At 45.6% G+C, this 27,647-nt stretch overlaps 3 protein-coding genes across 4 annotated transcripts; 2 read left to right on the top strand and 1 right to left on the bottom strand.

The window, feature by feature from the left end:
- Positions 1 to 345: 345 nt before the first annotated feature.
- On the bottom strand, positions 346 to 20,519 carry LOC119228419 (activin receptor type-1-like). The gene is made up of 12 exons (XM_037487943.2): positions 19,661 to 20,519; positions 10,540 to 10,613; positions 9,803 to 10,057; positions 9,276 to 9,548; positions 8,846 to 9,112; positions 7,657 to 7,862; positions 4,939 to 5,038; positions 3,818 to 3,964; positions 3,428 to 3,703; positions 2,047 to 2,244; positions 1,408 to 1,538; positions 346 to 1,291 (listed from the first exon to the last, which is right to left on the bottom strand). The coding sequence occupies exons 2-12, from the start codon at positions 10,604 to 10,606 to the stop codon at positions 1,157 to 1,159; spliced, it is 2,055 nt and encodes a 684-aa protein (XP_037343840.2). The 5' UTR covers positions 10,607 to 10,613; positions 19,661 to 20,519; the 3' UTR covers positions 346 to 1,156.
- A 339-nt stretch (positions 20,520 to 20,858) lies between these two features.
- Positions 20,859 to 25,092, top strand: LOC119228425 (uncharacterized protein C7orf57 homolog). 2 transcript variants are annotated; one of them, XM_037487950.2, is made up of 9 exons: positions 20,859 to 21,019; positions 21,136 to 21,285; positions 21,511 to 21,560; positions 21,706 to 21,870; positions 21,956 to 22,052; positions 22,313 to 22,433; positions 22,752 to 22,831; positions 24,086 to 24,183; positions 24,406 to 25,092. In XM_037487950.2, the coding sequence occupies exons 1-9, from the start codon at positions 20,979 to 20,981 to the stop codon at positions 24,408 to 24,410; spliced, it is 807 nt and encodes a 268-aa protein (XP_037343847.2). In that variant the 5' UTR covers positions 20,859 to 20,978; the 3' UTR covers positions 24,411 to 25,092. The 2 variants fall into 2 exon arrangements, with proteins under 2 accessions (XP_037343847.2, XP_037343848.2); XM_037487951.2 differs by lacking the exon at positions 20,859 to 21,019 and having other exon boundaries at positions 21,127 to 21,285.
- Positions 25,093 to 25,223: 131 nt separating this feature from the next.
- On the top strand, positions 25,224 to 27,604 carry upp2 (uridine phosphorylase 2). Its single transcript, XM_037487949.2, has 7 exons — positions 25,224 to 25,381; positions 25,478 to 25,592; positions 25,700 to 25,858; positions 25,970 to 26,084; positions 26,198 to 26,407; positions 26,505 to 26,651; positions 26,823 to 27,604. Exons 1-7 carry the CDS (start codon positions 25,329 to 25,331, stop codon positions 26,963 to 26,965), a joined length of 942 nt encoding a protein of 313 aa, XP_037343846.1. The 5' UTR covers positions 25,224 to 25,328; the 3' UTR covers positions 26,966 to 27,604.
- Positions 27,605 to 27,647: the final 43 nt, after the last annotated feature.

Below are 27,647 nucleotides of genomic sequence, written 5' to 3'. Positions count from 1 at the left end.
GTGCAGATGTCAAGCTTTTTTGCAAGAACGAAATAAAGTGATATGTAAAAGTAAGTGATAAAAGTGAATCATTTCATGGTGAACTTGAGTGTCTCTGTGGGGATGAACATGGAGGCGCCTGCGTCTGGATTATGGATGTTGGTACAACATTTCATCTTCATTCGTTTAGTAGTGATTGAGGTATTTGAATCGGGACCAAAGTGCCGATTTTATAAAACTGATCAATATGGCAAGCTGCTCTATGAATAAATAGGATACAGCATCAACACAAATACGACAGATGAAACACTTATTTTGCATTTAATCAATATAAATCACTAATTAAAATGTTAAATAAAAAAAGGCTGAAGTTTGACTTAATTTACTTGACAATGCACAAATTAAGACAACAAGCACGCGGTAAGACAGTATACAGGATTTACATACTTACTTACAGGCCTCTAAGTTTATCTTCTAGCCCATATTTTATTTGTTCCTTAAGCATTTTGTCTCTGTGGAGCTCAAGAAACAAAAACATACAACAGCTACAGGTAAATTCTATGTCAAAATCCAGACTGATGATGTAACCAGGGTACCTTCAGCTGAACGCTGTTGCAGGAATGAAACAGTGCCGTTGATGCAGCTGTACAACCAACCGACGCAGGATCGCTGAGATCCCAAGAAACCGGTTCTGACAGCTTTGTAAACAGAGGCGACGCACAAAGTCAAACATAACCCTGGATCCACTGTAATACAAATGGCCGTTACGGCACAATTATGGAGATGAAGTGAAATCGCTAAAAAGTTTTTCAAATCTAAAAAAACAACAACAACATGTCCAACAAAATCTGTGGTTGTAACAAAAAAAAAAAGCAAGCCCGATCAAATGCTCAGGTAACGGTTCCTTCCTTGAATAGCATTGCAAACAGCTCCTACGTCATACCTTTAATATATATTTTCCTCTTTCAGTGACCACTGGCAGTCTCAGAAATGCCCGGTACGCCATCTTTGGATGCCAAAATGTTTCCCGCCAAGTGTTTTCAAATAAATACAGATTTGTGCCACTATAAGGGCACTAAACCAATCAAGTCTTTTGTCTTGTGAGAATTCTTTAACTGGGTCCGAGCCCCCTTCCCAGCGGACGTCAGTAGGTGCGCCTCTTCATCTCGAAGCAGACTCAAATGTCTGTCTTGACTTTGTCCAGAGAGTTGTCGATCTTCGTGAGAGTCTTTTTGATGCGCAACGCCGTGAGTCTGGCAGACGGATTCTGGTACCAGCACTCCTTCATGAGTTTAGCAATGGAGGTTAATGTCTGAAAATAAGTAAAGAGAAATGAATCAACCGGTGTCAACGCACATATATATGGAAATTATAAGCAATTTCATCTATACATCATAGATGTTATATTATAATGACTATATCACTCACAGGGTCTGAAAACCATCTGTTCGGGATGTTGGGCCTCTGCTGATCCACGCACACAACCTTCTTCATATCCTCAAAACTGGGATCGCTTGGGACCACGTCGTGAAAAGGTGGCTTGTAGTCTTCCACGATACCTAAGGGAGAAGAAAAGCATTCAGCGATTCACTTTCAAGAACTCTCAATCACTTAAGATTAAGTAAGTAAGTGGCTGACACACAAAAAACCCTTTTCTTTTGGGCTCTTGAGTGCAGCCGTGGCACGAAATACAGTTACTGCGTCAAGGGAAAATCAGTATCTTAAGTGTTGAGAGCCCAGTTCTCACTGTAAAGCGATAAATCCATTTCACAAAGGATGCAAGAAGTAAGTTTGATTTCACATCCACGGACCAAAAAGGGAGTAGACGTCGTGTGCATCGAGGGCAAATCTTTTATATCCCAGAAAAGCTTTTACTTAGTCCAACTTAAAGCAATGATTCTGTATTCGGTCTGAGAAAGAAACCCCATTTATATATATAAAAAAAATACTTTGTTAAAGTGACAATATGCCGAATGCGATGCAAATCTGCTGGGAATGAGGAGGACAACTGACATCATCCAACGGAACCATGTTGTGTAAAAAAAAAAAAAAAAAACATCTCCTCACCATTGCTGACGGTCCTCCTGGCGATCTCCCACAGGACGAGGCCCAGGGCCCAGATGTCCACCCTCTTGAAGGACTCAAAGCAGTCCATCTGGATGGAGTCGTCCAGCACCTCGGGGGCCATGTAGCGCTTGGTGCCCACTTTGGGGTTGTTCCCCACATCCAGCTCGTTGGTGTCTTGAAAATGCATCACGGCCAGACCTAGCGGGAAAAGACGCCAGCGTAAGTCAAGTTCCCCTCCACACAGGAGACGTGTGCTAGTGCTCGCTGGAAGGTTGAAAAACAGCCTTCTGGTGTTTTTTGGGTGGTGGGCGACTAAAAGCATCCCGTCACAGACAACTATAATGGAGTGAGAGTGGTGTTTTCGTTCCATCGACTGATGCTGAAACACTACTTTGTCGTAAACAAGTCCGGTTCCGGCCGGATGTAATGCGACACACAAACACTTCAACAACAACAACAACGGCTGCCGTGTTTGTCTGAACAGCAAAATGAGTCATCCGGAGCAGAATTTGTCACATCGAGCGTGTGAGCCGGTCAGCAGGTTATTGATTGGTACCCGATTTAGTTTTCAAGCACCTGTAGATGGAACACTGGCGTATTAGTCGCAGGTCCTCTAAATGCGTTTTTGATTAAGGGCTCGGTGGTAAATTTAAGCCCTTGATGTTCTGCTTTAATCGGCGGCAAATATGGCTAAGCGGATGAATGCGAGAGGACTAATATTTCAGATGCCTCTCTTATTAGAGACAAACCACAACTTTCAAACCATCTCTTATGGCTTATCTGGGCCCGGTAGCAGCAGACTTGAGTCCTTCTCCCCGGGAACATTTTCAAGCTCTATCTGGTGAACCCTGCCGATCTTCCGTGCTAGATGAGATGTACAATCTCGTTCCAGCCAATCCGGGGGCCTCTTAGCAGTTGGATGAGGCCAGATTGCTTTCAAGGAAGTCTGAACCCCCTTCAGCTGGGTCAATTCTATTCCAAGCTCCCTCCAGATGAGCCCAGCTATGATTAACAGATCATGACGGGCCGAGAGCTTTTCCCTTTTCAGCTCGGCTGTCTTTTTACAACGTTTGTATCACCGTCAACTGGGCTGAAGGCCCCGGTCTGATAAGGCCCAGAGAAGCATCATGTAGGAAGGGCATAGAGGCCCACTTGGTTACCATAGTGACGGCCACGGATGACACAGTAAAATATTTATACCCAACACTTGGAGTTTGTCGAGAGTGACTCATTCAATATTCTAGTTTTATCATTTTGTTCACATTTATCCAAAACCACACCTTAAGATACATCCAAAATATTTTTCCAAATGGGATCTAGCAGATTGACTTTGATATTTGATTAAAAGGAGTAGAGAAATGTGGATAGTTTGTGAGCTCACCAAGGTCAGCGATGCAGCAATGTCCGTTCTTTTGCACCAATATGTTTTTGCTCTTGAGGTCCCGGTGGGCAATGGCTGGCTTGCCCTGAGTGCCGAAGATCTCCACGTGGAGGTGCGCTAGGCCGCTCGCGATGGAAAGCGCCATGCGGAGGCAGCCGGATGCGTCCAGGGTGCTGAGTTGAAGGTAGTCGTACAGGGAGCCCATCTCATGGAAGTGTGTGATCAGCCACAACTGAGTGCTGGAGTTCCTCGAGGTCATGTCCGAAGCTATGAAGCCTAAATGGAGTGAAACACCAATGCAATCAATAAACAATAGCATTTGGTTATACCTTTAAACGGTAGGTTTTCTCACGGCTCGCTGAGTGTGTACACATGGAATAGGCTACACACCCAGGATGTTCTCATGCCTCAGCAGCACGGTGTTGTAGATCTCAGTCTCTCTGAACCAGGACTTCTCGTCTCTGGAGGAGAAGATTTTGACGGCGACACTCTCTCCCTGCCACTGACCCCTCCACACTTCACCGTAACGGCCCTTACCTGGCAGGCAGAAACAAGGGGAGGAATGAGCAAACGGAAATGGGCTCATCAAAAGAAACGGAATGAAACAAACCCAGTGAGATGAGTTTTACTCCTTACACTAGCATTACTTAACCTGTTGGTCTCTCTTATGTAAAAAGGTTTCGCTTAGCCAAAGAAGGACTAATCTGGAGCCGCTCAACCCGTTTTTGTTCATCTCTCTGAGGGGACTTTCTAAGCTACTGAGTATTTTACAGTACTAATGAGATCTTGAAGTTAAGCAAAGCATTGAAATAACTTGCATCCGTATCATCACAATTTCAGCTTGTTTTGCTGCCTCCTAGTGGCCAGGCAGAAATCTATTAATGCATATTCTATTTAATTTAATACGAGATCGGATGAAATTTCCAAATGCAAAAACATTAGTGTAGAAGAGTGCAGAGTTAATTTCTCAACACTTTGTCCAATACCACTTAAAATGTTTGCCCCTATAAAAATAGGTATTCTGTCTGTTGTATTTTCCCACACTGACTAAAATTGCAAAACTAAAATGGTCAAAAACTTTGGCTCTAAAGACTTGATTACAAGATGTCTTTTCTTGCCTAATGTCAAAATATTGTAACAATCTACAAACATATTTTACAACCAAAACATTTAATTTAAATAGGTTTATTACTTTTGGATAAAAGAATTGCATGTTTTGGTTAGTGCTGGAAGAGACACAAATTACAACTGAAAACCAGTACATTAGTATAAAAATATAAACCAGCTTGAGCCAGAAGTCCAGCTTGCAGGGTGGTGAGACAGTGAAATGCTTCATAGCCAGACGACAACCATCCGAAAAGTTACAACTCTGGTGGGTTATCGTAGCAACAATGATTTGGGTCTCTGTCAATACTCGGGAGGTAGACAATGCTATGTATCTTGTATATAAGGCCTCACACAGACTGCAGGCTGTTGTCCTTATCAATAACCGGCTGTAACAGGACACTTACCTACACACTCGTTGAGCGTGATTTGTCGTGCAACAGTTCTCTGAACGAGGAAAGGGAGTCCCGAGCCACTTCCTGAAGTGCAGGAATGATCAAGGAGATCCTGGCAAAGACGGAAACAAAGAGCTTGTAATAAATACATGTGTGATGTTTGCGAGTGAGCTAGTTGAATGACAACTTTCTCAGAGGAATTCTGTGGCTCGCGCATAAAAGATGAAATACGGAGCATCTGGGACTCGGATGGAGACTAAATGCAACAGGTAGCCATTTGGTACCCAGGTGGGATGTGATGGAAGTGCACAGTGCCCCCCCCCCCCCCCAGCCCCTTCCCTGATGACTGGTGTTGGCGCTGCAGATTTCTCTCACCAAGGGCCAGACTCTCCAAAACAGGCTTTCATTTATTTATTATTTTTATCTCAGGTGAAACACATGCAGCATCGCGGCGGCGACACAGGAGGGCAGTGTGCAGCCACAGAGCGGCAGACCCGCGAGGGGAGGATGAGGATTTGAAAACAACAATGAGCGATGCCTCAGATAAACAGATGCATAATGCAAGAGCTGCCTGGGAGACCGTTTGGAATCACAATACAGGAGCGCGAAGGCAGAGGCCACAAAACAGATGATGAGTTGCTCTGCAGAGTTTAAATCCCTCTCTGTGGTACAGGAGGATTGCTTTTAGGAGGGTGTATTTGAGCCGGGCCTTTAAGCGGCAGAATGCAATCAGAACGATGGAATATCGGCATAATCAAACGACTTGTGGGCAGCGGCCTGCGGAGGGATCGGCACATGTGTTTCAGTCCGATATGCTTCTCACAGCTACACCACTGTTCCTCTTATCAAGCCTCATGGTTTGCTCTTTTTTTTTTTTTTTAATAGGCCGATACAAACAAACATTCTGTGCCATATTTCTGGGCGTTTCATTGGAAAGCTCTAATAAAGCAGAGATCAGCTATTTTCTGTTTCTGAAAAATACACACACACATTCAGGAATTATGGTTTTCACAGTAGGACATTGTTATTGACAAGTTCAATAATTAAAGATAAATAGGATTATTTGGTCCTTTACAAAAACACATTTACAGAAAGATTCTGTCTTCCACGCAGCAAAAAAAAAAAAAAATCAAGTTTTAGGGGGTGTTATGCTTTCGGGTAAAAGAGGATACCAAATCTGTGAATACAAAACGTAAGCTTTTCTAAGCATATGTAATCACAAAATGGAAGTCAACAGTCGTGCATTTTGTTAGGGCACCAGCTTGAGTATTCAGCTGGACTTGATTAGATAGTGCGTACGCCAGTGAATGTGCTGGGTTGTCGTCTCAGACTAAACGCCAACCACAGGACTCCACCCAGACTCTGGATCAGTTTAGAGGGGCCTCGAAACATAAACCACTCGACAGAAAACTCACAAGCCGCAGTTGAGTGGAGAGAAAAGAAATAGCTGACGGGAACATCTTAAAAACAAGTGAGAATTGCCAAATAGATATGATGATCTGGAAAAACACACAACGTTAAGAAGTGATGGACTGCACAGTAAACGTGACCCTTTTTGGTGAAATGTTAAAGAACTACGACATATTACGGCTTTAACCTGCACCTCCAATATAGTAACACAGTGTACTTAACTGTTCTTTCAAAATAGTTACTGGACCAATCAGTAGGTGTGATTCCTTCCCTTTGAATGTTTTTACTCCAATCATCCATGTAGTGTGCAAAGTCTAAATAGAACCATTTAAGAAGCCATTCAGATGAATGAACATTTACAACAATGGTACAGTGGATGTCTAGATGTTTAGAGCTGCTTCCAGTTATCCTTAATTATGCATAAGACTAAACACTTGATCACAAAATATGGATTAAAATGGTGGCAAACCAGGTTAATTGGGCCATCTCGTCTCTATTGTACATTATCCAGTCAAATAGGGGAAATGTGTATCCTACATAGAAGATGTTCAGTCTCCACTAATCCAACATTGTTTTAGTAACACACATCATTTCAGAAGGGGTTTTTCATCTCTGTTGTTGGTATACATCTAACTTTTAAATGCTCTCTCCGTAATCCAACTGTACAGAAAATAGGCCCCCTACCACCCAAATGATTTGATCAGCTGTCACTCACCTGTTTTTTTTAGCCAAGAGCAGAAAACACCTTTATCTAAATCAGCAATTTGTGCCATTTGGTGTTTGCCAACATTCAAGGTTTTAATTTGGGTGAGCAAAGAAATGAAAGAAGATCTGTATTGTTATTAAGTAAAAATACTTCAAATGCATACCATTAATAGTTATACATAAAAGATTATCCTGTAATAAAAGAAATTTACTTTTCTGGATCCAAGGGATTATAGAATCCTTAATTAGCTTTGAAATGAAATTAATTCACTTATATAATAACGCTGTGCTTGTGGTGGACATTTCAGATATGTTGAGATAGAAAAGCCAACACAATATCATTTATGTATCTATCTTTTCCCACTAATGATAATTTCCCTTTAATGATGACTGGTTGTTTTTAACCAACTCTATTATTCACATCCCACAGGTTTATTTACTTTAACACTGCAGACGTTTCCTGCCTCAATAGAGGTCAATTTATAAGAGCACCACTGCACTCGCACACTGAGAAAGTAAAAAAATAATTTGACATTTACCAAACTATAAAAAAAGGCCTTGAGCCACTCCAACACTATTCTTTCAAAAAAAACGAGGAGGCGGAATCCGACTCACCGCCAGAGTGCTCTCCCCCACGTTGGAGGCTATAAGGCCGTCGATGGTTCCATATTCTGCGTCCCGCAACGTCAGTCTCTCCATTTGGTTGTTGTGGATGCGTCTGAAGACGAGGATGGCGACGGCGGAGAGGACGATGAGGATGATGACAGGCGCCACGATGACGATGGCCAGTGTGGTCACACTGTAGCTGGATAGCTCGGCGGCTACAATGGGAGGGAGGGGGGGGGGGGGGGGGGGGGACACAAAGCAGAGCTGATGATGGCAAAGCACATGATGGCAAGCAACTATGTTAGTTGAGGGTTAGGGTCTTCGTGGCAGAAGGGGCTTTTTCTGCACAGCGTGAGCGTTCACTCACTCACAAACAGAGTGGATTTCATCGACTCGGCGGAGGACGGGGCCGGAGGAACTGACCACCATTCACACTTTTTATAAAACATTCCAGGGGGAAAGAGGGCTCAGCGCTGCCAGACAATGATCTCTTTTTCTCAAGGGAAATAGTGAGCCGTTTCTTTCAAAAACACATAAATAGCAAAACATGGAAACTCACTAGAACCAAGTGCATGGACAGAGTGGCAGCTAGCTGAAAACAATGTTTTGTATTTGCTGCAATGTATTGTAACATTAGGCATTATGTAAATTGTCATGGTGAGGTAAAGGTCACACAGCTAAGTTGTGCAGATATTTCCAATTTGAAAGTTGCATTTTTCTCTGACCCAACCACCAAATACAGCAGGGGTATCATTACATTATATATATGTATATATTGTAAAACGTGACAGAAACAAAAAGCCCAACAGCCTCTCTGTGTATGGATGCCTGCCTCTCCCTTATCCCCCGGGGGGCCTTCCCCCACTGGGCTCCTGTCAGCCAGCTCTGACAGCCTCTAAGAGGACACAACCGGGGCAGCGGACGGTGAGTAAACAATATTCCAAACGTCCACCTGCAGCTTCCTCACCACCTCCGGCGTGTCACACGGTGCCAGTAGAGTGACCACTGTGACGTCGCCGCTGGCATTAGAGGATGAATGCGTGTCAATTTGTTTGAAACTCGACCGCATGGTCATCCTACTCTTAAAATTGATAGAATCCCGGGCGCACTTTGTCTGATAAGGGCTTTGGGGGCTTTTGTTAGCTACACAGTTGGTTGCTGAGATCGATAGATGGAGCTCTCGGGCATCGGGGTGTACCTTCGACGGGAAGCGCCACGGTGCTGTTCAAGTTGCACAAGTGCCCGTGGCAGCACTCCACAATCTGGTCCCTGGAAGGCGGGGTCTTGCAGGTCAGCGTGCTCTGCTCGTAGACCTTGAAGCAGCCTTTCTGGTAGACCAGGGAGCCGGCGCTGAGCGTCAGGGAGGAGAAACACTGGTGGCCCTTGCAGCGTTTCTCCTTGTCACAGGAGCTGCCCTCACATACACAGTCATGCTCCTCCTTGGTCGGGGGCTTTACTTCATCCACTGCAAGAGGTCACGGCTGATTAATAATGACGCTTTTGAAAAAAACAAAACAGAAAGCTATAAAGCTAAGTAGAGTTAGTCCCGAAATTAAATTGCCGTGGGTGACATAAGGTCCGTGGTGAACGGCAGCCAAGAGAAATGTGTAGAATGCGCACAAAGTCACCTTTCCCCGGAGTCTGCACAGTGACGTTCATGTTGCACAGATGGCCCTGGCAGCACTTGACGACGAGGGCCGACGAGGGCGGCGTGGCACAGGTGACTCTGCCCTCCTCGTCGTCCCTCAGGCAGCCCTTCTGTTGGACGGCCGCCCCGTCAATCAGCCTCAGAGAGGTGAAGCACTGCTGGCCGGCACAGCGATGGTCTCGCTCACACACACCGCCCTCGCACATACACTGCTGGTCTCTGAGGACCGGCCTGCCAGCAGACGGCTCTATATCTGATGAGGAAATAAGGACATGGGGGGGGAACCCATTACAGCAATAGTATTAGCAGGCCAATAAATTAAGACGGGTTTACTCGTATCAGAAAACATCTCTGAGGGTCCGCCTAACAAGGACAGTCGAGTAAAATGTAAGAGTTTTGGCCGTGAATAAATACAAATTTCTTTGCGTTTGAAAAAACGATGAACCATTCATACGAATGCTTAAGCAGGATACCTTCCACGCCGTGTTATGATGCGAACCCGCTCACCTTTCATCGGCAACTGCAAAGAGATGTTCATGTTGCACAAATCCCCAAAGCAGCACTCTACCACCAGTTCGGGAGTCGGCGGGCTTTCGCATCGCCAGGACCTTTCCTCGTTACCCACGATGCAGCCCCTCCGAGGGGCCGACGTCCCGTTCAGCACGGCGAGGGAGGCGTAGCACTGCTGGCCGAAACACCGGCCTCCACTGCCGCAGGACCCTCCATCACACAAGCATTCGGTGTTTCTCCCGCTGACGTCCCCTGCAAGACCAACGGGAAAGAAAACATCACGTCACTGGAACGCATCCTTGAAAATAGACACAGCTGCGAAGGAGGACTTGAACCCCTATTATGTCTCTAAATGTTTTTTGTGGGATACGATGATCAGTGAACGCATCGATTCTCAGTATTCGGGCAAGTACGATTCGCCGCCCCCCCCCCCCTTTAAAAAAAAAGGCTTCTCTTTCTGCAGCAATCCATTGCCACCGCAGTTGTTAAAAATAACACTGCGAGACAGCAGATGAGAGGGTGACAGACTGGGGAGGGCTGGTGAGAAGAAAAGAAACTTGTGAATTTTAGATAGCGTGTAAAAGACTTGAGGCGGACAGAAGTGGACACGGAGGGCAGAAGGATCGTGAGCTTGTTGAAAGAAGGACAGAGACTTAGGGAACTGAGACATGCAGTGTGCTCCCTTCAGGCTACATGGACTCGGGACGAGCGGGGTTTTGTTACAAGACGCTTACCTTCCAGGCCGGAACAGGGAAGGACCAGGGCGATCAAAGCCAAAAGCAACACGCCTCTCACAGTCATTGTAGAGCTAGAGGGATAAAAAAAGGAGAGAGAAACACAAAAATGAGGCATCGCTCCAATGAATATATGTACATGCAGAAGAAGGGGGGGGGGGGGGCGGAATTGTATTTGAGCAAATGATGCAGTTGATAACAAATACCTTCGGGTATTTCTGTAAAACACATTTTACGGGTTCCATTCAGCCAGATGGACAGAAGACGGGAAGCGAGAGAGAGAGACTGATAGCGACGGGACCCGCCATCAACCACAGAGTAACAGAAGGAGCAATTTTACAGAGGGGAGACCTTTTTTCTTTTTTTTTTAGACAACACCAAGTTTAAAATGTTCAACTGAAGTGGGTCTCAAGCCTTCCTGTTGTCCCGGCAACAAGGCATTGAGTGGCAAGCGATGGGGAGACTGGTGCTCTATTATTGGCTGCCTCTCTGGTGTGTGCGTGTGCACAGTGATGTCTGTGTGTTCGTCGGGGGGACAAGCTGCTCGGCAGTGAGGGGAGAGGAGCAGACAGACCAGAGGAGGAGGAGGAGTAGGAGGAGGAGGAGAGGCCAGCGGGGAGAGTGGGGGTGCCCAAATGCGATCATTTAGAGACGCGGAGACGGTCTGATCCTTCAATATTTAATGCGTCTCTCCAAAGCGTCCATGTTGTTTGTTTGCTTTGTTTTTTCTTCCCGCAAACAAACCATCAGTTTTACATGCACGGTAAACTCAAACAGTTTAAAATCCCCTTCAGCGAGACATTTCACAAAAGATGGCAATGCGAGTCGGGTGGAAACGGCGTAGCCCGCGGCGTGCCCTGCTCATGCCCCTCTGAGTACCGGGGGGGGAGCGTTATCTCGGAAGCGTGCGTTTGAGCGCCTGAATGCGTCTGCGCCACAGATAAATACCCGAGGACCCCCCCCCCCCCCTCTTACCTCGGCACCCCTTTCCAGGCCTTTGTGCCCGTCTCCCAGACACGAATGACTAAGCGCATAATGTCAGCGTTAGCCCCAACGGTGGCGTCTGTACGGGCCGCTCGCTCACAGACCCCATGCTGCTCCTTTAATCAGAGCACAAAACAGAGGCTGCCACACAGAGATAATCGGGAGCTCTGTCTGCTCCCTTTGGACCGGGAGGAGGAGGGGGGGGGGGGGGGAGGGGGTTGGGGGCAGGGAACGGGCAGCAGGGCACGAGGAGGTGCATCCAGAGGGCAACCGGGGGGGAGGGAGACACGGCGGCTGGGGTGGAGAGGTGGGACAAAGAGGTGTCTGGAGTCAGCGCCCATGGGGGGCGGGGGGGAAGAAGGGCACCATGCTGGTGGGGGGGGAAACGACCGGATGGGCCACGTTGGGAAGGGGGGGGGAAGCAGGATAAAGAGATGAGCAAAGAGGGGGGCGGGGGGGGTGTCTGGAGCACATGCTGTCTAGAGAGATTGGGCCTAACTAGTTATCTCGATACATCGCCCTTGTACATCGCTGGTGATGGAGGACGTCACAGATAAGTGGAGGTAGATGATTGGCTGCATTCGTGTTTACATTCACTGCGTAAAGCCTCCGAAGAGGCGTCGACTCCTCTATGGCTCAATTCCTGTCTCCACCGCGACACTTTGTCTCCAACAAGCAGGCGTATTCGGTGCCGTTACGTACCGGCAAATATCCAAGTCCGCCTTTTGCATGTCCTCATTTGGAGTACGACGAATCTTTTTGCTCACGACTACTAGTGTAAGCTACCTACTCTACTACTAGTTTATTTGGCAGAAACACAAAGTACACCACCTCTATCCACACATGAAGCAGAGCGAGCTGGATCAAGCCAGCTCTGTCACTGTCTCTCTCTCACACACACACACACGACTAGTCCTGATATTGGAAACCTCCGAAGGGACTCTAGAAGAGAGCAAGGCAGGACTAGCATCTGCAGAACCGATAGTGACCCGAGCAGTCAACTCTGTGGCGCTGTGTGTGTGTGTGTGTGTGTGTGTGTGTGTGTGTGTGTGCGCGTGCGTGTGTGTGTGTGTGTTGCAGCTCTCTATGCTTGCATATTGAATTCTCTGTGCTGTGTTCACAGAGCTGACATCCTGCCAAGGGTGTGCCCCCCCCCCACTAAACTATCTGACTCAACACCCTTTCCTTTTACTCCCTCTATATCCTCTTGTAATAGGAAACCAGTAGAAATAACATTTTATAGTAATGATATTTTCCAAAGTTTACTGCTGTTGGAGCTAACAATCTACTGACTTTCCCCATCAAGCAGAGCAGCGTTTTTTAAAAGCTGAAACAGGCGACCAAATGTCATTCACCCAACTATGAATACATTTTATAATACATTGCATTATGATGACGATTCCTTCGCTTTACTCCCTCTGTGTATGTTAAGTTAAATATTGGTGGACATTTCCACCAAAAGTGCAAAGAAAGAAGTACAGTCCTTTAAGTGCTGGTACTTTGCTTAGGTATTTCCACTGGATGCCATTCATCATTCAAATGAAAGTTGTTTGTTTTGCTTCTAATTTTACAGTTACGTTGCAGATTGATGTTTGACATAAAATAAGAGGATTTAACTAACAAGGAATGAACATAAGCATGTTTGTAAGGGGTCCCTTTGCACAATCAGTACTTCTGATGATAATTCTGAACATAGTGGATTTTACTGTACAGTAAAATCTCAACAAAGGGTATTCCGTGTGAGGACATCAGTGCCTCGGAAATGCGTAAGCATCTGTGCTCATGGAAGCACAGAAAACCACATTGAGCTCAACAACAAGGCACTTAAAGTGTGTACAACCCCAGAGAGAAGTAGTTGCAATGGACTTGGCTGCCGCGAAAAGTGTGCTGGGGGGGGGGGGGCACTCAACAGTGATCCTACTCATCAGGACCCCGGCTTTCCGACGCCGGATTTCCTTCCCAGACTCTTCCCAGTGATCCCACTGCACAGAGCTATCTTGGTAAGCACTTCTCTTACGATGTTGAGCAGAGCTTTGAGTGGTTTGATGGAAATGATTGAAGCGTCCCACTCAAACATATTGGTACAGCCGCGAAAAGCCCCCAAAAGGGGGGAAGCCGGTTGGCATTCATGACCCTTTGAAACCACTTTGTGAGACATTCCCTCTCAAATCGACTACTACATACACCCCACGTTTTCATCTACCTCACAAAAGCTTTCAAGAGCCAAACAGGAACGTAAAAAGTCTATAGTGGCCGTATGCGGGTCGAGGCGAAGGAGAGGATGACAAAACAGTAAAGAGACCGATGATGCACCACTGGGGGACGACGGAGGGGGGGGGTAGGGGTGGGGAGGAGGCCGGAAGCCCCTGCGGGAGCCGCTGAGTCATCACGCTGGCGAAGATGGAGACGGGAGGCGGAATCTGTGTCTGAGAGCAGGCAGGCTGGCACAGTTGCCATGGCACAAATACCCGGGGCGCCGAGGAAGCTGCAGAAAGAAGAGCACGAGCGGAGTGGCGGGTGTGGAGGGAGGGAGGGAGGGAGGGAGGGCTGCCGTCCCCGTCCTCGTCCCCTAACCCAGACAGCCAATGAGCCAGCGTGCCATCAGGGACACACAGATGGCTGGCTCCTAGGTGGGTGGAACACAGACCTCGGGGCAAAAGTTGTCCTCTTTGCGGTAGCCCACATTCACATTCACACTGCGGCTCGCTCACCTCAGCAGTGGAAAAAGAAGGAGGACGAAAACATTCTCTGCCTTCAGACAAACGCAGCACTTGGCATGACTGAGACTGGGCTGAATGAGGTACACCACCTGGACGTTTTAAGGAAGTCACGAGGTGGTACGTCCTCGCACTTGAATTGAATTATGGCTTAAAAGAATAAGAATTTAGCGTTTGGTTGATGAAAAATCGTCCAAGACTTTAAATAAATCATTAGGAGAATGGTGAAGCGACTGAGGACAGATTTGACGGCCTCGTCATCTCGTGGAAAGGCTGCATGTGTAGTTGGCGGACGGCTTACATGCGACATTGGCAATCTTGCAACTCTATTACACGTCACACTGTGCGAAATGGATCCAATAAAATCTTGAACCAGATCTGTGTCAGGCTGTGCAGGGTACATTTGGAATGTGCAACGAATGCCTGCTGACATTTAGGACGAAGGGTAAAAAAATAAAAATAAAAAAAAGCACCCCGGTAGATAAAATCATCCGCGCTGCCCTTGCAATTCAAAAAACAAAGTAAACGTTTTAGGCCAAGCGTCATCGTTCACTTCAGGCAGAATTAGGAATGATGAGCAAACATCAAGGCAAACATTATGCTTGATGAAGTGACAAGTAAACATCCAGTGACTCACAAAGGGAACCACGGCACCCGTTCTCCTGTTCCAACTTGGCTCTCGCCGACATGTCCTTAAAGCACAAAACGCTGGTATGATTAGGGAAAGATAACGGAACCAAATCAAAAAGGTGTTGTACCGGCAGCAGGATGGACGTGGAGCTCTCTGCGGCGCTGTGACCTTGTCAAGTGGAGCTGTGAAACGCAGGTTGGACCCCCCCCCCCCCCTCCCTCACTCACTCCTCTCCACAGCCCCGGTCCTTATAGCCGGGCTGGACAGCCAAGGGCCTCATTGAATGCGGGGATGAGTCTGCAGAGCCCCATCGGGTGGGGCCGGAGCCTTACAGTATCTCAGCAGCTGCCTCCTTTCACAGTGTGAGCAATGTAATCAAATGCAAATCCCCCCCCCCCCCCCCCCCGAATGTTCAACGATCACTCACACATTCATTGCAGTGGGCAACGGCATAGGGGCTTTTTGTTCCTTGGCTACAGAGTAACGGCACGCGCGCACACACACACACACACACACGCTGTGTATTCGGCCTAGATCAGATGTAATCAGAGACAAGAGATGCCTTTTCTTTCCTGCCGTGCTCCCGCCCAACCCTGAGCCCTGTGTTTTTCCAGACGTCTTTAGAACCAAAGCTAAAAGCTTCACGTCTACCCGGTGAGTTAGAGGAGGGGGGAAGATTCTGCAAAATAAAAAATAAAAAGGGTGCGAGTTCTCATGGGACAGAGCTTGGAAGACGTTACGGCATTGTGAAGAGACAGCTAGCGGGTCATCCACGCAGCGGTCGCCATAGCAATTAGCCTTTTATCACACGGCCATCAAGACATCTGAAACAGCCAATACAAACACCATCTTTACGGCCCCAGGCTATGTTTGCAGACCCAGGAATGCACAAACACTCTGCTTTAAAAGTCGACCATCTCGCAAAGTTCACCGCCCCCCACAGGGGGAATAGCGCTCTCAAAAGACACCTTGATTTGTATCACGGTTCACCTCTTTAAAAACACATGCCTCTCCTTGTGAAAGCTATAAATCCCTCGAGCAGACCGGCGAGGAGAGACTTCTCAGGAAGAAGACCAGCGGGGAAACGAAGAGCTTTCTGTGGGTTGAATTGGGAAGATTTGGTATTGTGGGGAAAGGTCAATAAATCAATGAGTTCTGATCCAAATGGACTTTGTCCAATGTGGTCTGACACCGTGAATTGAGTTTGAGTAAAAACAGATTCATTCAGTCAGAGAATGCGATGATCCTTGTCATTTAATGCACTAAAGATCACCCAGAATAATTATTTTCAGCTTTTGAAGATGTGAATCTGAGTGCGTGTTTTCCAAATTACCTAATCTTTGAGTAAAGTACTTTTTAGTAAAAAAAAAAAAAAAAAGAAAAAGAAAAAGACAATCGATCAAAAAGATTAACCGATGACAATCACGTATATGTCACATGCATGGCAAACGTATACATCTGAAATAGATAATCCCAAGAGATATAGAAGATATCTGATGTCAATTTCCACTGTACTGCCCTGCTTCTACACTTGTTTGACAAAACCAATGAATAACTAAAACCAAACCCCATTTGGCTCAAGCCTGGGGTCTGGACTGGAAAGTACAGCCATCAGAAGACAACTACTATCTTTTTGTCAGACCCCGCGCACCCAAGAGATGAAACCGATCATTTTCTGATTGAAGACGAAGCACCAGGCACCGGAAAAAATAAATCAAAAAAATGAGCCCGCGCCTCGGAACGGGATCAGAGGGAGGCAGTAACCTAAACAAAGCCTCCGCTTTTAACCCGCCAGGCGATAAGACCGGGGGCACTGAAGCGAATGAAGGGCAGATGAAATGTGTACTGCGGAGCGACTTCGGTAGCGCCTGCAGAGGGGAGAGGAGCCCCGGGCTAGCGGATACAGGCACGTGTGCGTCTGCGAAGACGCCAGTGTCTTGTGTCCCTTTTCACCTGGGTGCACGTCTGAAATGGAATCGACAAGGAGAAGAAGAAGAAGGAGAAGAAGAAGAGAGAGGCCACTCCCAAAACGGCGACAGGACTCAAACGCGGCAAAAGCGCATCTTTTCTACCCGCCCCTTCCCCAACTTCCAGTGTCATACGGAGACAGCGTCGCTTGCAAATCCCAGACCGCTCCCCTCATCGTGATATGTTTGGGCTGCGTAAAGCTGACGATTATTAAAAGGCTGAAGGATTTTTGGAACTAAAAATAACACTGCAGACAGAAGGGGCCCCTTTCAAAAAAAGGCCGTAGACGAGCACACAGCCGGGGCAAACTCGACCCACATGCTGCCTGATGCCAGCTCAGTTGCTTGTCAAACTTTATAGCAAAATCAGCAAATGCACACCGGTGAACGTGCACGCACGCGTGCACACACGCACAGGATAGGTTTGGTCAAAACTGAAGCGAGAAGGTTGCTGCAATGAGGTCTCTACTTGGGGACAAACTCTGCCTCCTTTCTGTCCTCCAGCCACGCCCTCCGACCAGCACATGTTGATATGTTGTGTCTCACTCTCACACACACACACACTCACACACACACACACAATCCTCTCCCTCACCTCAGAGCTACCTCCACGGAGGAAACTCCTGTTCAGACTTGAAGCAGTCTATCTTGGTCTTACAACTGCAGTTCTTTTGTTAATGACAGACTGTGTAACCCGATTCCCCACACACACACTCTTGTTTTTTTTGGAGTCGGCGCCTTTGTCTCCTTCCACTTGCACATTGTACCCAACCCAAACTGAAAGGTGCTCCTGACAGCCACATTTCTGAGCACAGAGAAATGATGGCTATAAGAGGCCTAGAGCCCCCCCCCCCCACACACACACCCCTCCCATACACACATCGGACTCTGTGCAATGGTCAAACCAAACAGAGCACGTCACGTCCAGCAGCTGCGGCCGGGGCAACGATGCAGAGGCATCTGCAGCCGGGGAAATGGGGAGTCAGAATGGTGGAAACGAAAGCTCGACTGAGGTCTGTGTGGGAGAACTTTAGTTTGGAGACGATATTTCTGATGACAGTTGTTTAGACCCACAGGCTTCCCTTCTCCTGCCAAAGGGTTCAAAACACAAAGACAAAAGCAGCAAATCATCGACATGGAAGAAGTGGGAACAGATGCGCGTTGGACTTCCCTCTGAAGCTGAAACTGCGCTCTCAAAATCAACAGGACAACTCTCCATGGAAAGTTTTCGCTTCCATTCACGTGATAGCAAAGCAAATATCTTATAACCAGACGCACATAAGGCCTTTTTTTAAAACAAAATAACTCTTCAGCATTCCAAGACATCCGAGTGTCTGGAGAGCATTGTTGGCCTCACACAGACTGGGTTGAGTTACCACAATAAACATTAGCATTGTTGCAACTCCAGACGCAGCGGAGGGAGGGCCACTACCTTGACTCAATGGAAGGGTGCCCATGATGGGGCGAAGTGTGCCCCCCCCCCCCCCCCCCGCCCCGGCCCGCCTGGGAATCGAACCCTATCTATCTTCAGCCCCAGACTGCCTGCCGACTTTTTTATCAGCTCACTATCAGCCAGACTTCAGGACGCGAGTCACCGAGAGGCGGGCACACACTCAGCGCAGGCTTCCTCTTCCACTCCCCCCCCCCCCCGACCTCGACCCCAGTAGCTGGTCGGCTGTGAGGGGGGGGGGGGCATACTCCGGACCACCAACAATAAATGCAACGCACGGCCCTTTTTGGCTGATCCATATTGACGAAGCCATCAGAGCCCATCACTACGCATGTTGACCAACGGTTTAGGTGGGTCAGCACGAGTCTGCATCAGACAGTTGTTCAATCCCACAGGGACGCACAACTAAAATAAATGAATAAATGCACATCCGAGCGCTGCCCAGACATTTGGAGTTTGGGAGAGGGAGAGACCCGATTAGTATGTGGGAATGTCTTTTCTTTCAAAAGGGAGCCGCGGGATCTCGCACGGTGAGTGGATTTCGGAGGAAGGACACTTTGGTGCGAGACATTCCCTTTCACACGTCTTCTAATCTGCGCAATTATCCCTTTAACACCGTGGTAATGAAGTTTGCACCTTCTCATCAGCACATCTGCCCCGGCCTCGCATTTCATTGCACTGCATTCAATCTTATCACACAACATTTTTGCTCTGATTGTCCCACAGCAAGAAAGGGGGGGGGGGGGGGGAGGAGGAGGAGGAGGTATATTATTATACCCATTAACTTAAATGGCACTTTGTTGCAGAACAGTTTTAAATCAAACCGGGGATTGTTGTGAGCACTAGTGTGTGTGTGTGTGTGTGTGTGTTTTGGGCTGCCCCCCCCCCCTCCCTTTAGGGCCGCGATCGTGATGTTAAACTGCTCAGCGTGGGATGATGAGACACACAATCAAGCGGCGGCGACCCCTCCCCAAGACAGTTTGCATGACAAAAACACTTAACAAAGTCACGACGAGTTGCAAAGTTGCTAGCTGCGAGTTGCTAGCTGTGACGTAGAAATCCCAAGCTGGAGTCCGAGACGTTGATTTTTTGTCTCCATTCACAAAAAAACAAGCAAAAAAAGCGTAAATCATTGCGTTGGAGCTGGTTAGTTAGCCTCTGAATATAAATATATAAAATGCAGGTATCTGATCACACGACCACAGAGGAAGAAGGCTCATTATAAATCAATACATATGTGGCCGCAAAGAAAGCTTAAATAGATTTTGTCACGAACCTTTTTTTTTTTTTTTTTTTACTGCGAATCGACAAACGTGTGAAGGTGTAACGGGCTTTACGTTAGATCTCAGGCCGACGTGATGATTCAACTTACCGTGGTGGTTGGTTGTTTTGTTTTTCTGCTTCAGTAGAGCTCGGCGAGTGTCGCGGGTCGAAACTACTGAGGCATCTCCTCGAGAATTCACCGACGACCCCCCCGGCGCGTGTTTCCCGAAGTCTGGAGCGCGGAGCTTCGCTCTACATGACGCCGACAGTAACGTCCTTCGTTCCGCTCGGTGCAGAGGGGGGAAAAAGTGACAAATTCACGCGATATTCAGAAGAGGAGAGCCGTACATTTTTTGGGGGGGGGAGGGGGGGGGATACTATTTGCCTGTCCACACAAACACCGGCGCGTTCTGTGGATTTACAACTCGCACTGGAATCCACGAAGGCAAAAAAAAAAAAACACGGTTGAAGGAAGTTACCTTTGCAACAACTCTCTGTAATTAAGCAGCGTAAGACGAGATGGGCCTTTCCGGTTAAGCTTTTCAAAATAAAACATAGGAAAGCTTCGCCCCTTCTTTAGATGTTACGTAATTTCCAACAATATTTCATATAACAAATGCAATTAATGTAGTTAATGAAATAGAATAAAAAAAAGCCGAATAGTGCCAAATGCAAGTAGTCTACATTTAATAATGCATTGTACTAAGGTAAGGAATTGAGGTGGGCTTATCTGTAACTTAGGTATTCCATTTTAGGATTTAATTCTGCTTACGCCTGTTTAAATTTCAGGGGAAATGCTGTAATAGTTACGGTTGATGTTTACATAAAAACACACAACTTCATTAAATGTGTTAAGCTATCCTTATACTGTACGCTTAACCCCCTATCACTGGAAAATTCTACTGTCCTATGAATACATATTTATTAATAATATAACATAATATCAAATGCAAATATAAAAATCATTTTCTAGATTCTACATATTCTTTGAACAAATATTTTATTTAATGTGATGGATGGCTGGATTATGCTGGTGAGGGGCATATAAGGGAAAATACTCCCATTATCAAATGTGGCCCCCCTCTCACACTACGCATTGTATACAGTCTTGCTATCTTAGAATGAGGCCAACCCCACTGTGCATACACATGGTCACATTTGTTTCAACATCTTCAAATGAAGCAGAAATTCTGTGTTTTTATTTTGAAGCAATTATAAGCATTTCCTTTAATACACCTGCTCTCTGTGACTAGCTTGACCTGCGCAGTAATTAAAGGACCGTTGCAATTTCGTTTCCTCTGCGCATGTCCTCGAATCAGCGCCGAGCGGAGTGAAGGGTTCCAGCTTTTTACCATATACTTGTTCAGACAATACAAATGTTCGCTATGTTTCCAAAACAAATATAACCAGTGAGCATAAATAATTCAATGAAATCCTTGCAAATGCTGTTTCAATATCTATGCCGTGGGTATGTATTTATAAAATGCATATATAAAGAGACTCTATCATTATTTCATCATCTAACTAAGTAACTAACTAACTGACTGACTGACCATCGGACTAACTGACGACCGAACGAACCAGCCAACTGCCGCTTGGAAATCCTCTGTCTGCACCTCACGTCGTGGTTGGTCTCCAGGCTGCGCCTAAAGCCCGTTTCCACGGCAACGCGGTCAGAAGTTCCAAACAGGAGTCTCCGCTAACGCTCGGTCAACAACTAACGATGTTTTCAGAGTGAGTTTTTACGGGAATTTAAAGCATTACGCCAGTGTTGTAAAAGCCATGCTCCCGCTGACGTACGAGCGCAGCAATTTACGAATCATGTGTATTATTTACGGAACGGGTAAATTAGCCATCTCGTTAGCCGACCAATGCTAACGTCAGTGACGACGCTGTAACGTTCGAGGTGTCGCTAAAGAGGTTCACAGTGCACCGCCTTTTTGTCCCCATTTCCAATAGAAACGTGTCAGATGACATGATTACCGATCAGTCATCACCAGCATCACCCGGCAAGTATAACGTTAACGGTTTGTCCACACCTGTTGGACCCTGGTGTTGTCACTTATCACTGGTGTGGCAGTGCGTGATGGATCATGTATGTGTTTGTGTGTGTGTGTGTGTGTGTGTGTGTGTGTGTGTGTTTTGACATTGCAGAAGAGCAATCAGGGTATCCAGTGATAAATGGCCAGATCTCCCAGATTCCAGGACTGTCCCAAACCATCAGGACTCTGCCTAACGAGAGGGCCCAAGGGCGCAGGGCAGGAGTCCTAGAAAGTGACTCGGACTATGTCAAGCTTGCAAAACAAGGAGGGCATAAGGGTACGACCATCCTGTTGCCTTATGTGAACCTATCCCTCTAACTGGCTGAGGCATTGAATCTATTTTTGTCCTTAATTCCAAACAGGACTTTTATGTCACGAGGAAACAATTACCTCTAAACCTCAACGATACCAACCTCCAAACTGGTTCTGCACTGAATCCGGAGACAACGACAAACCGCGGTAACTTACGTCTTCTTTTCTTATCACGCACAAGGAGAGGTGGTTAGTGTATGAATTAAAAATACTTCCCCCTGGCACTTCTACTTATTCCGTTACAGTTCTGACACCTTTACTAGTCCTATAGGGTATTGTAAATGACTTAATAGCAAAATAAACAGCAAAGATCAACCACAATAATAATCTAATCTTCATTGTATAATCCAGCTAGCATTATGTGAAGGACACAAGTCCTTTATCTATACTGTGTGTTTCTACAACAGTCTAATTAACAGTGAGGAGAAGAAAGCCCCTGGAGCTTTTCAACCAGCAGAGCCCCCTTTTGGAACTGACAACATGTCCACCTGGGAGAGGGATGATACCAGCAGCAATGACCAAGAGATGGTAAACAAAGAAATGTCAAAGATGTTTAGAAAGTGCTCCAGCCACATACGCCTCCACAATGAACAATGTATTCTGTCTCTTGTGCTGTTTTATAACATTTTTTTCGAGCATATGTTAAAGACTACAATCAGGGCGTGTTAGTCATGCTCCTCGTTTTACACACTGTTGCTTAATTGAGCAGAAAGACTTTGTACTACAGATAAATATTTAGTGAAAATGAGATTACAACAATTATCCCCCAAAGATCCATCCAAAATCCCAGCTATATTTACCTTCACAAAATAACCACCACGAATTTCTTTGCTTTGTGTTCTGCAGAACAACAACGTCCATCACAGTCAAAGGAAGAAACTGCAGTCATCTACACAGCATCACGAGAAAAACAAATACAAGAGGATGTAAGTTCATGTGGTCGCAAGATGGTGCTGTTGTTCCGTATTACATTTACTACAAAAGGCCGTTGTCTCACAATGCCGCTACAACTTACAGAAATCATAACCCAGGGGTCTTATTATGTCAGACCATATCGGTACATACATGGCAGAAGTGATAGCAAACAACCCTTAACCTGTTTCGATAACTATAGTTATTTTTATGACTCACTTATAAAAAACGCTGATCCTGTGAGGACTGTTGGCAACTCAATACTATAAAACATTTCCCAGTGTTTCCCCTAACATTATAACAGCCCCCCCCCCTGGAATGAATTCCCCCTCCCTTGAAAAAATGTGCAATTAAAAAAAAAAAAAAAATAGAAGAAAAAATTCTTTAAAAAAGTTTGTTGTAAAAAAATAATATTTTGTTGTTATTTTTCCACGTACGGCCGTTCCACACTGGCATTAAGATGTCGCGAATAAGTCCGCGCGTCGCTCGCAGCAGCAAGGCAGAGAGGACCAGAGTGACCTCCCCGTTGGGCCAACTAAGACGCCGCCGTATTCACCTTTCTTCCATTCACGATAAAGCAGATATGGCGATGGGCAGGCAGCACATCGAGGTCAAACGAACAAATTCCAAACAAAACAAGATGTTCACATGACCTGTTTGCTTTGGCTCACTGCTCGCCTGTGCCCGTGTGGTCGTTGGACCCTCATGAAAACACCAATGACTTGTCAAAAACCAGAAAGCTACCTCACATCAGAGCGACCTAGACTAAACAGTTGTGCATGTATTGTTTAGATATTAAACGTCGGTAAATCCAGAAAAGATCAACTAAATCTCACAGTCATTATTTTCTTCAGGGCCTTGATGTAATAAACTAACCGTCTCGGTACAAAATATTGACTCTGAGAGTCAAAAGAGCGGACCAGAAGTTTCCTGGAACAAGTGTAACTGAAAAAATGCACTTTTTCAAAAAAAGATTATTTATTTCAAGGATGACTAAAAAGATTAAATCTGAGAGTTAGTTTCTTTTTGAGATGTTTATAAGAGTTGGTGGTTTTGTATAAAAAAAGAAGGGAAAAAAAGTTATTATTAGAAAAAAAGGGTCGGGTGGGGTCCATATTGAAAGTTTGCACCGTGTCTAATCTAATTGAGACCCTGTGGGAATGACAAAAATGTACAATACATCGGAAACTACGAAGCCACCACTTGGTTTCATTTTCATGCAAGGCCTTCCCTTGACATCTAAACACCGTGCCATTGGTTTTTCTCAGATTATATGACAAGAATCCTGCTCCTGTCAACATGTCCAAGCTGTTGAGTTTTGGTTATGCTGAAGATGACAAACCAGCAGCCAACATTGACCTTTCAGGTAAGTAGCTGTGACGGTTTGAGTTTCAACCTCCCAGGTCGCTGTTAATCATTTTTCATCGTGCCATGGAAATCCACCTCAAGACAATAAAGGGGAAAACGCCCGCAAACTTGAAGATTTCAGCCATTAAGAATGAATGACGTCTCTTATACAGTATTAGAGTATTATTAAATTATGATCAGATGAATGACTTGTGCTTGTATACCTTTTATATGTCAACAGATTAGAAGACTTTGCAGTGCCGTGGGGGAAAAGGAAGTAGAAACCCCAATGCTTCCAGCAGCAATAGGTTGCCATTCCTCCTCCATTTGTGAATTTCTTAAACCTTTCATAAAAAGCAACAGCAAATGTTTTAATTAGTTTTGATTGATCTGTCATTTTAGATACATTACTCAAGTGTGCGAGTCCTTCAGTGAATTAAAGCTAGAGGATCTTTTATTTATTTTGCGTGTTAGTCGTGCCTCCTTCACTGCAATCGTTAAGTGAAGAAGGCGCCAGCAAGTCTTCTGTTTTTTTCTGTAACTGTATCGTAGTGAAAGGGCCACTTTAAGGAAGACAAGTTTGATTATTTCAATAAAATATAAAGTGATTTTTAATGTTTCAAATGCTTTCTTTTTTTTCTTTTGTCTAATTTAAATGTACATTATATTTCTCTACACTGGGTGACATTTTAATGGTATGAATTTTCCACATAATTCTTTAGCAGTACAACCAACAATGGTTCATTGCCTGTGTACTGTGTAACCACAGCGACCTGTTTTGGACGCAGAATTGGACATCATGTGTGTGCGCGTGAGTCTTCGTTTCACCACAACAATGTGTTACATGTCAGTGTCAAGAGGTTATCTCTGACCTCTGGGAACATTTTTCATTACATAACGTCTGTGTTTTTCCACGCCCCTCCGATTGGTTTTATTTTTGAAGTTCAACGACGCTGCGACTGGTGGATGTTTTTGTGCGACCTACGACACGTGCTACTCCTCTCTCCGGAACCAATCAGGGGGCAGGGCCAAAGGTCACCGCTATATCAGCTCTGTAGTCAGACACAACTTTTTCATAAACATTCGTGACAAGTATTTGGAGGTTTTTGCAGAATCATTTTTAAAAGCCATTTTAAACTGGATTTCCAAGCGTCCCCTGCAGTCATGCCACCAATTTTACTTAACTGTTTGGGGAAGGACCCCAATGAGTATATCAAGTAAGTATTTGTATTTGGGAACGTTGACTCGGATTGGAATGAACTATTGTTTTTTGATTGAGCCTTTATTCATATCGTAATATATATCACTCACAGGGAACTAGTGCAAGTGAAAAATCCTTACTTGGACGGCATGGAGGAAGATATTCTCTACCACTTGAGCTTGAGCACCAAGACTCACAATCTTCCAGAAATGTTTGGAGACATTAAGGTTTGTGACATTTTTTAATTAAAAAAAATAAAAAAATCCTACTTTGGGTTTTGCGATTACCAAAGTGAGAAAACTGAATTCCCTCCTACTCTCTCTGTTTCCCACAGTTTGTGTGCGTCGGAGGCAGCGCAAATCGAATGAAGGCTTTTGCCCAATTCATCCACAAGGAACTGGAACTGATTGGAAACCCAGAGGAAGTCAGCGATATCTGCGAGGCAACTGACCGCTACTGCATGTATAAAGTAGGACCTGTGCTCTCAATTAGTGTAAGTGTTACAGATGGAACGTACGCTCCGAGTCGCCATCACAGTTTCGCATCACTTTGCCGGTTTGAGCTCATTCTGTCATTTTCCATCCTGATCTTGTTTCTATCACAGCATGGAATGGGCGTCCCTTCCATCTCCATAATGCTGCATGAGCTCATCAAACTGCTGCACCACGCTCAGTGCCGCGATGTGGTCCTGTTCCGCCTCGGGACGTCTGGTGGCGTTGGTAAGCACGCTGCATTTCGTTTGTGAAAGTGTTGGAAAACTGAAAAAAAGATCTCCTCCGTCCGGCCGCGTGGTGACTTCAAAAGAAATGACATTTTCCGGTGTCGCCTCCAGGTCTGGCTCCTGGGACGGTGGTGGTCACGGATAAAGCGGTGGACTACTCCTTCCTCCCTCAGTTTGAGCAGGTGGTCCTGGGCAAAGTTATCACCAGGAGCACGGAGCTGGACGAGGGAGTAGCCAAAGAGCTTCTGCAGTGCTCCTCCGAGCTGCAGAACTTTCCTACGGTGATCGGAAACACCTTGTGCACCCACGACTTCTACGAAGGTAGACGGTCGTCCATGACCGTCATTTGCAGAGAACCTCAACAGACCAAGGACCCTCGGTCGGACAGTGACACATCTTGTGCTGCGTCTCTCTACAGGTCAAGGCCGACTCGACGGAGCTCTTTGCTCCTTCTCTCACGAAGACAAGCTGGAGTATCTGAGGAAAGCATACGAGGCCGGCGTGAGGAATATCGAAATGGAGTCCTCCGTATTTGCGGCTATGTGCCGTGTCTGTGGCCTCAAAGGTAGTGTTACCAAATAGATGCGGTACCTTCTGGCTTTGAAGATGCAATCTAATCTGGCTCCATACATTGGTCATAAACTGTACACAATACAGAGCCTCAATGGATTTATGATTTGACATGACGGGGAAGTAGCACGTATGACATGACTAATAATCTCCTTTCTCTCTCCAGGCGCTGTGGTCTGTGTTGCTTTGCTGAACCGCTTTGATGGAGACCAGATCACAGCCACTCATGATGTTCTGGTGGAGTATCAGCAGAGACCTCAAATCCTGGTGTCCCACTTTATCAAGAAACGCCTGGGTTATGTTGTATGAAATCTCTACGTCTGCCATCCCATCCCCACTCTCCCAAATGGAATGTATATAGCTGATATGTGCATATGTGTATATACTGTATTTAACATAATATATATTATCATATGTGTATTAGACACTTATTTAAAAAGTTGTTTTCATGATTGAATCGGTGAAGCTCAAATATGAAGTATGCATCATACTTTATATTTGAACGCATCATACTTTATATTTGAACATCATCAACTTTCACATACCAATGCAACATGTATGTGTAAGTTTGAATCACATTGTTTGATGTGTAGTACCCTGGTATTTATGTAAGGTTTGTGTTGATTTCAATATTTGACTTGAACTTCAACAAAAAGTGTTGCGTGTATTAGCAATATTGGAAATGATTTGCCTCCTTAGGAGTTTTGCACTTGTTAGAAGCCTTATGAGAGAATTTATTATTCCTTTTTAACTTTTATTATCATAGAGGAAGTGGACCGAAGATTCACATTCACTTGTTTCTCCCAGGCAACTAAACGGTCAAGAAATGTTGACGAATATGCAGATGGGTCATCTTCCTCTGTTAGTGGTACATGTTTATTGTCACTCAGTGATACTGAATTTGGTGTTGTAGAGTACAAAACTTTCAATAAAAGTAAATACACGTAATTGCACTGTGTACATGTGAATATGGTTATTACAAGTGCAGCTT

The sequence above is a fragment of the Pungitius pungitius genome, chromosome 10, assembly GCF_949316345.1.
Source record: "Pungitius pungitius chromosome 10, fPunPun2.1, whole genome shotgun sequence".
Taxonomy (NCBI): Eukaryota; Metazoa; Chordata; class Actinopteri; order Perciformes; family Gasterosteidae; genus Pungitius; species Pungitius pungitius.
The sequence above is the reverse complement of the archived record's forward strand: the minus strand, read 5'-3'. Positions and strand labels throughout refer to the sequence as shown.

Bases quoted from the DNA above. Each gene is read 5' to 3' on its own strand.
- LOC119228419 (XM_037487943.2), bottom strand. From the start codon at position 10,606: ATGACTGTGAGAGGCGTGTTGCTTTTGGCTTTGATCGCCCTGGTCCTT. The intron at 10,058-10,539 runs GTAAGCGTCTTG...TTGGTCTTGCAG, and splicing joins TCCCTGTTCCGGCCTGGAAG to GGGACGTCAGCGGGAGAAAC. The intron at 3,965-4,938 runs GTAAGTGTCCTG...TCTGCCTGCCAG, and splicing joins CACGCTCAACGAGTGTGTAG to GTAAGGGCCGTTACGGTGAA.
- LOC119228425 (XM_037487950.2), top strand. From the start codon at position 20,979: ATGAAATCCTTGCAAATGCTGTTTCAATATCTATGCCGTGG. The intron at 21,871-21,955 runs GTACGACCATCC...AATTCCAAACAG, and splicing joins AAAACAAGGAGGGCATAAGG to GACTTTTATGTCACGAGGAA. The intron at 22,434-22,751 runs GTAAACAAAGAA...TGTGTTCTGCAG, and splicing joins GCAGCAATGACCAAGAGATG to AACAACAACGTCCATCACAG.
- upp2 (XM_037487949.2), top strand. From the start codon at position 25,329: ATGCCACCAATTTTACTTAACTGTTTGGGGAAGGACCCCAATGAGTAT. The intron at 26,085-26,197 runs GTAAGCACGCTG...TGTCGCCTCCAG, and splicing joins CGGGACGTCTGGTGGCGTTG to GTCTGGCTCCTGGGACGGTG. The intron at 26,652-26,822 runs GTAGTGTTACCA...TTCTCTCTCCAG, and splicing joins CCGTGTCTGTGGCCTCAAAG to GCGCTGTGGTCTGTGTTGCT.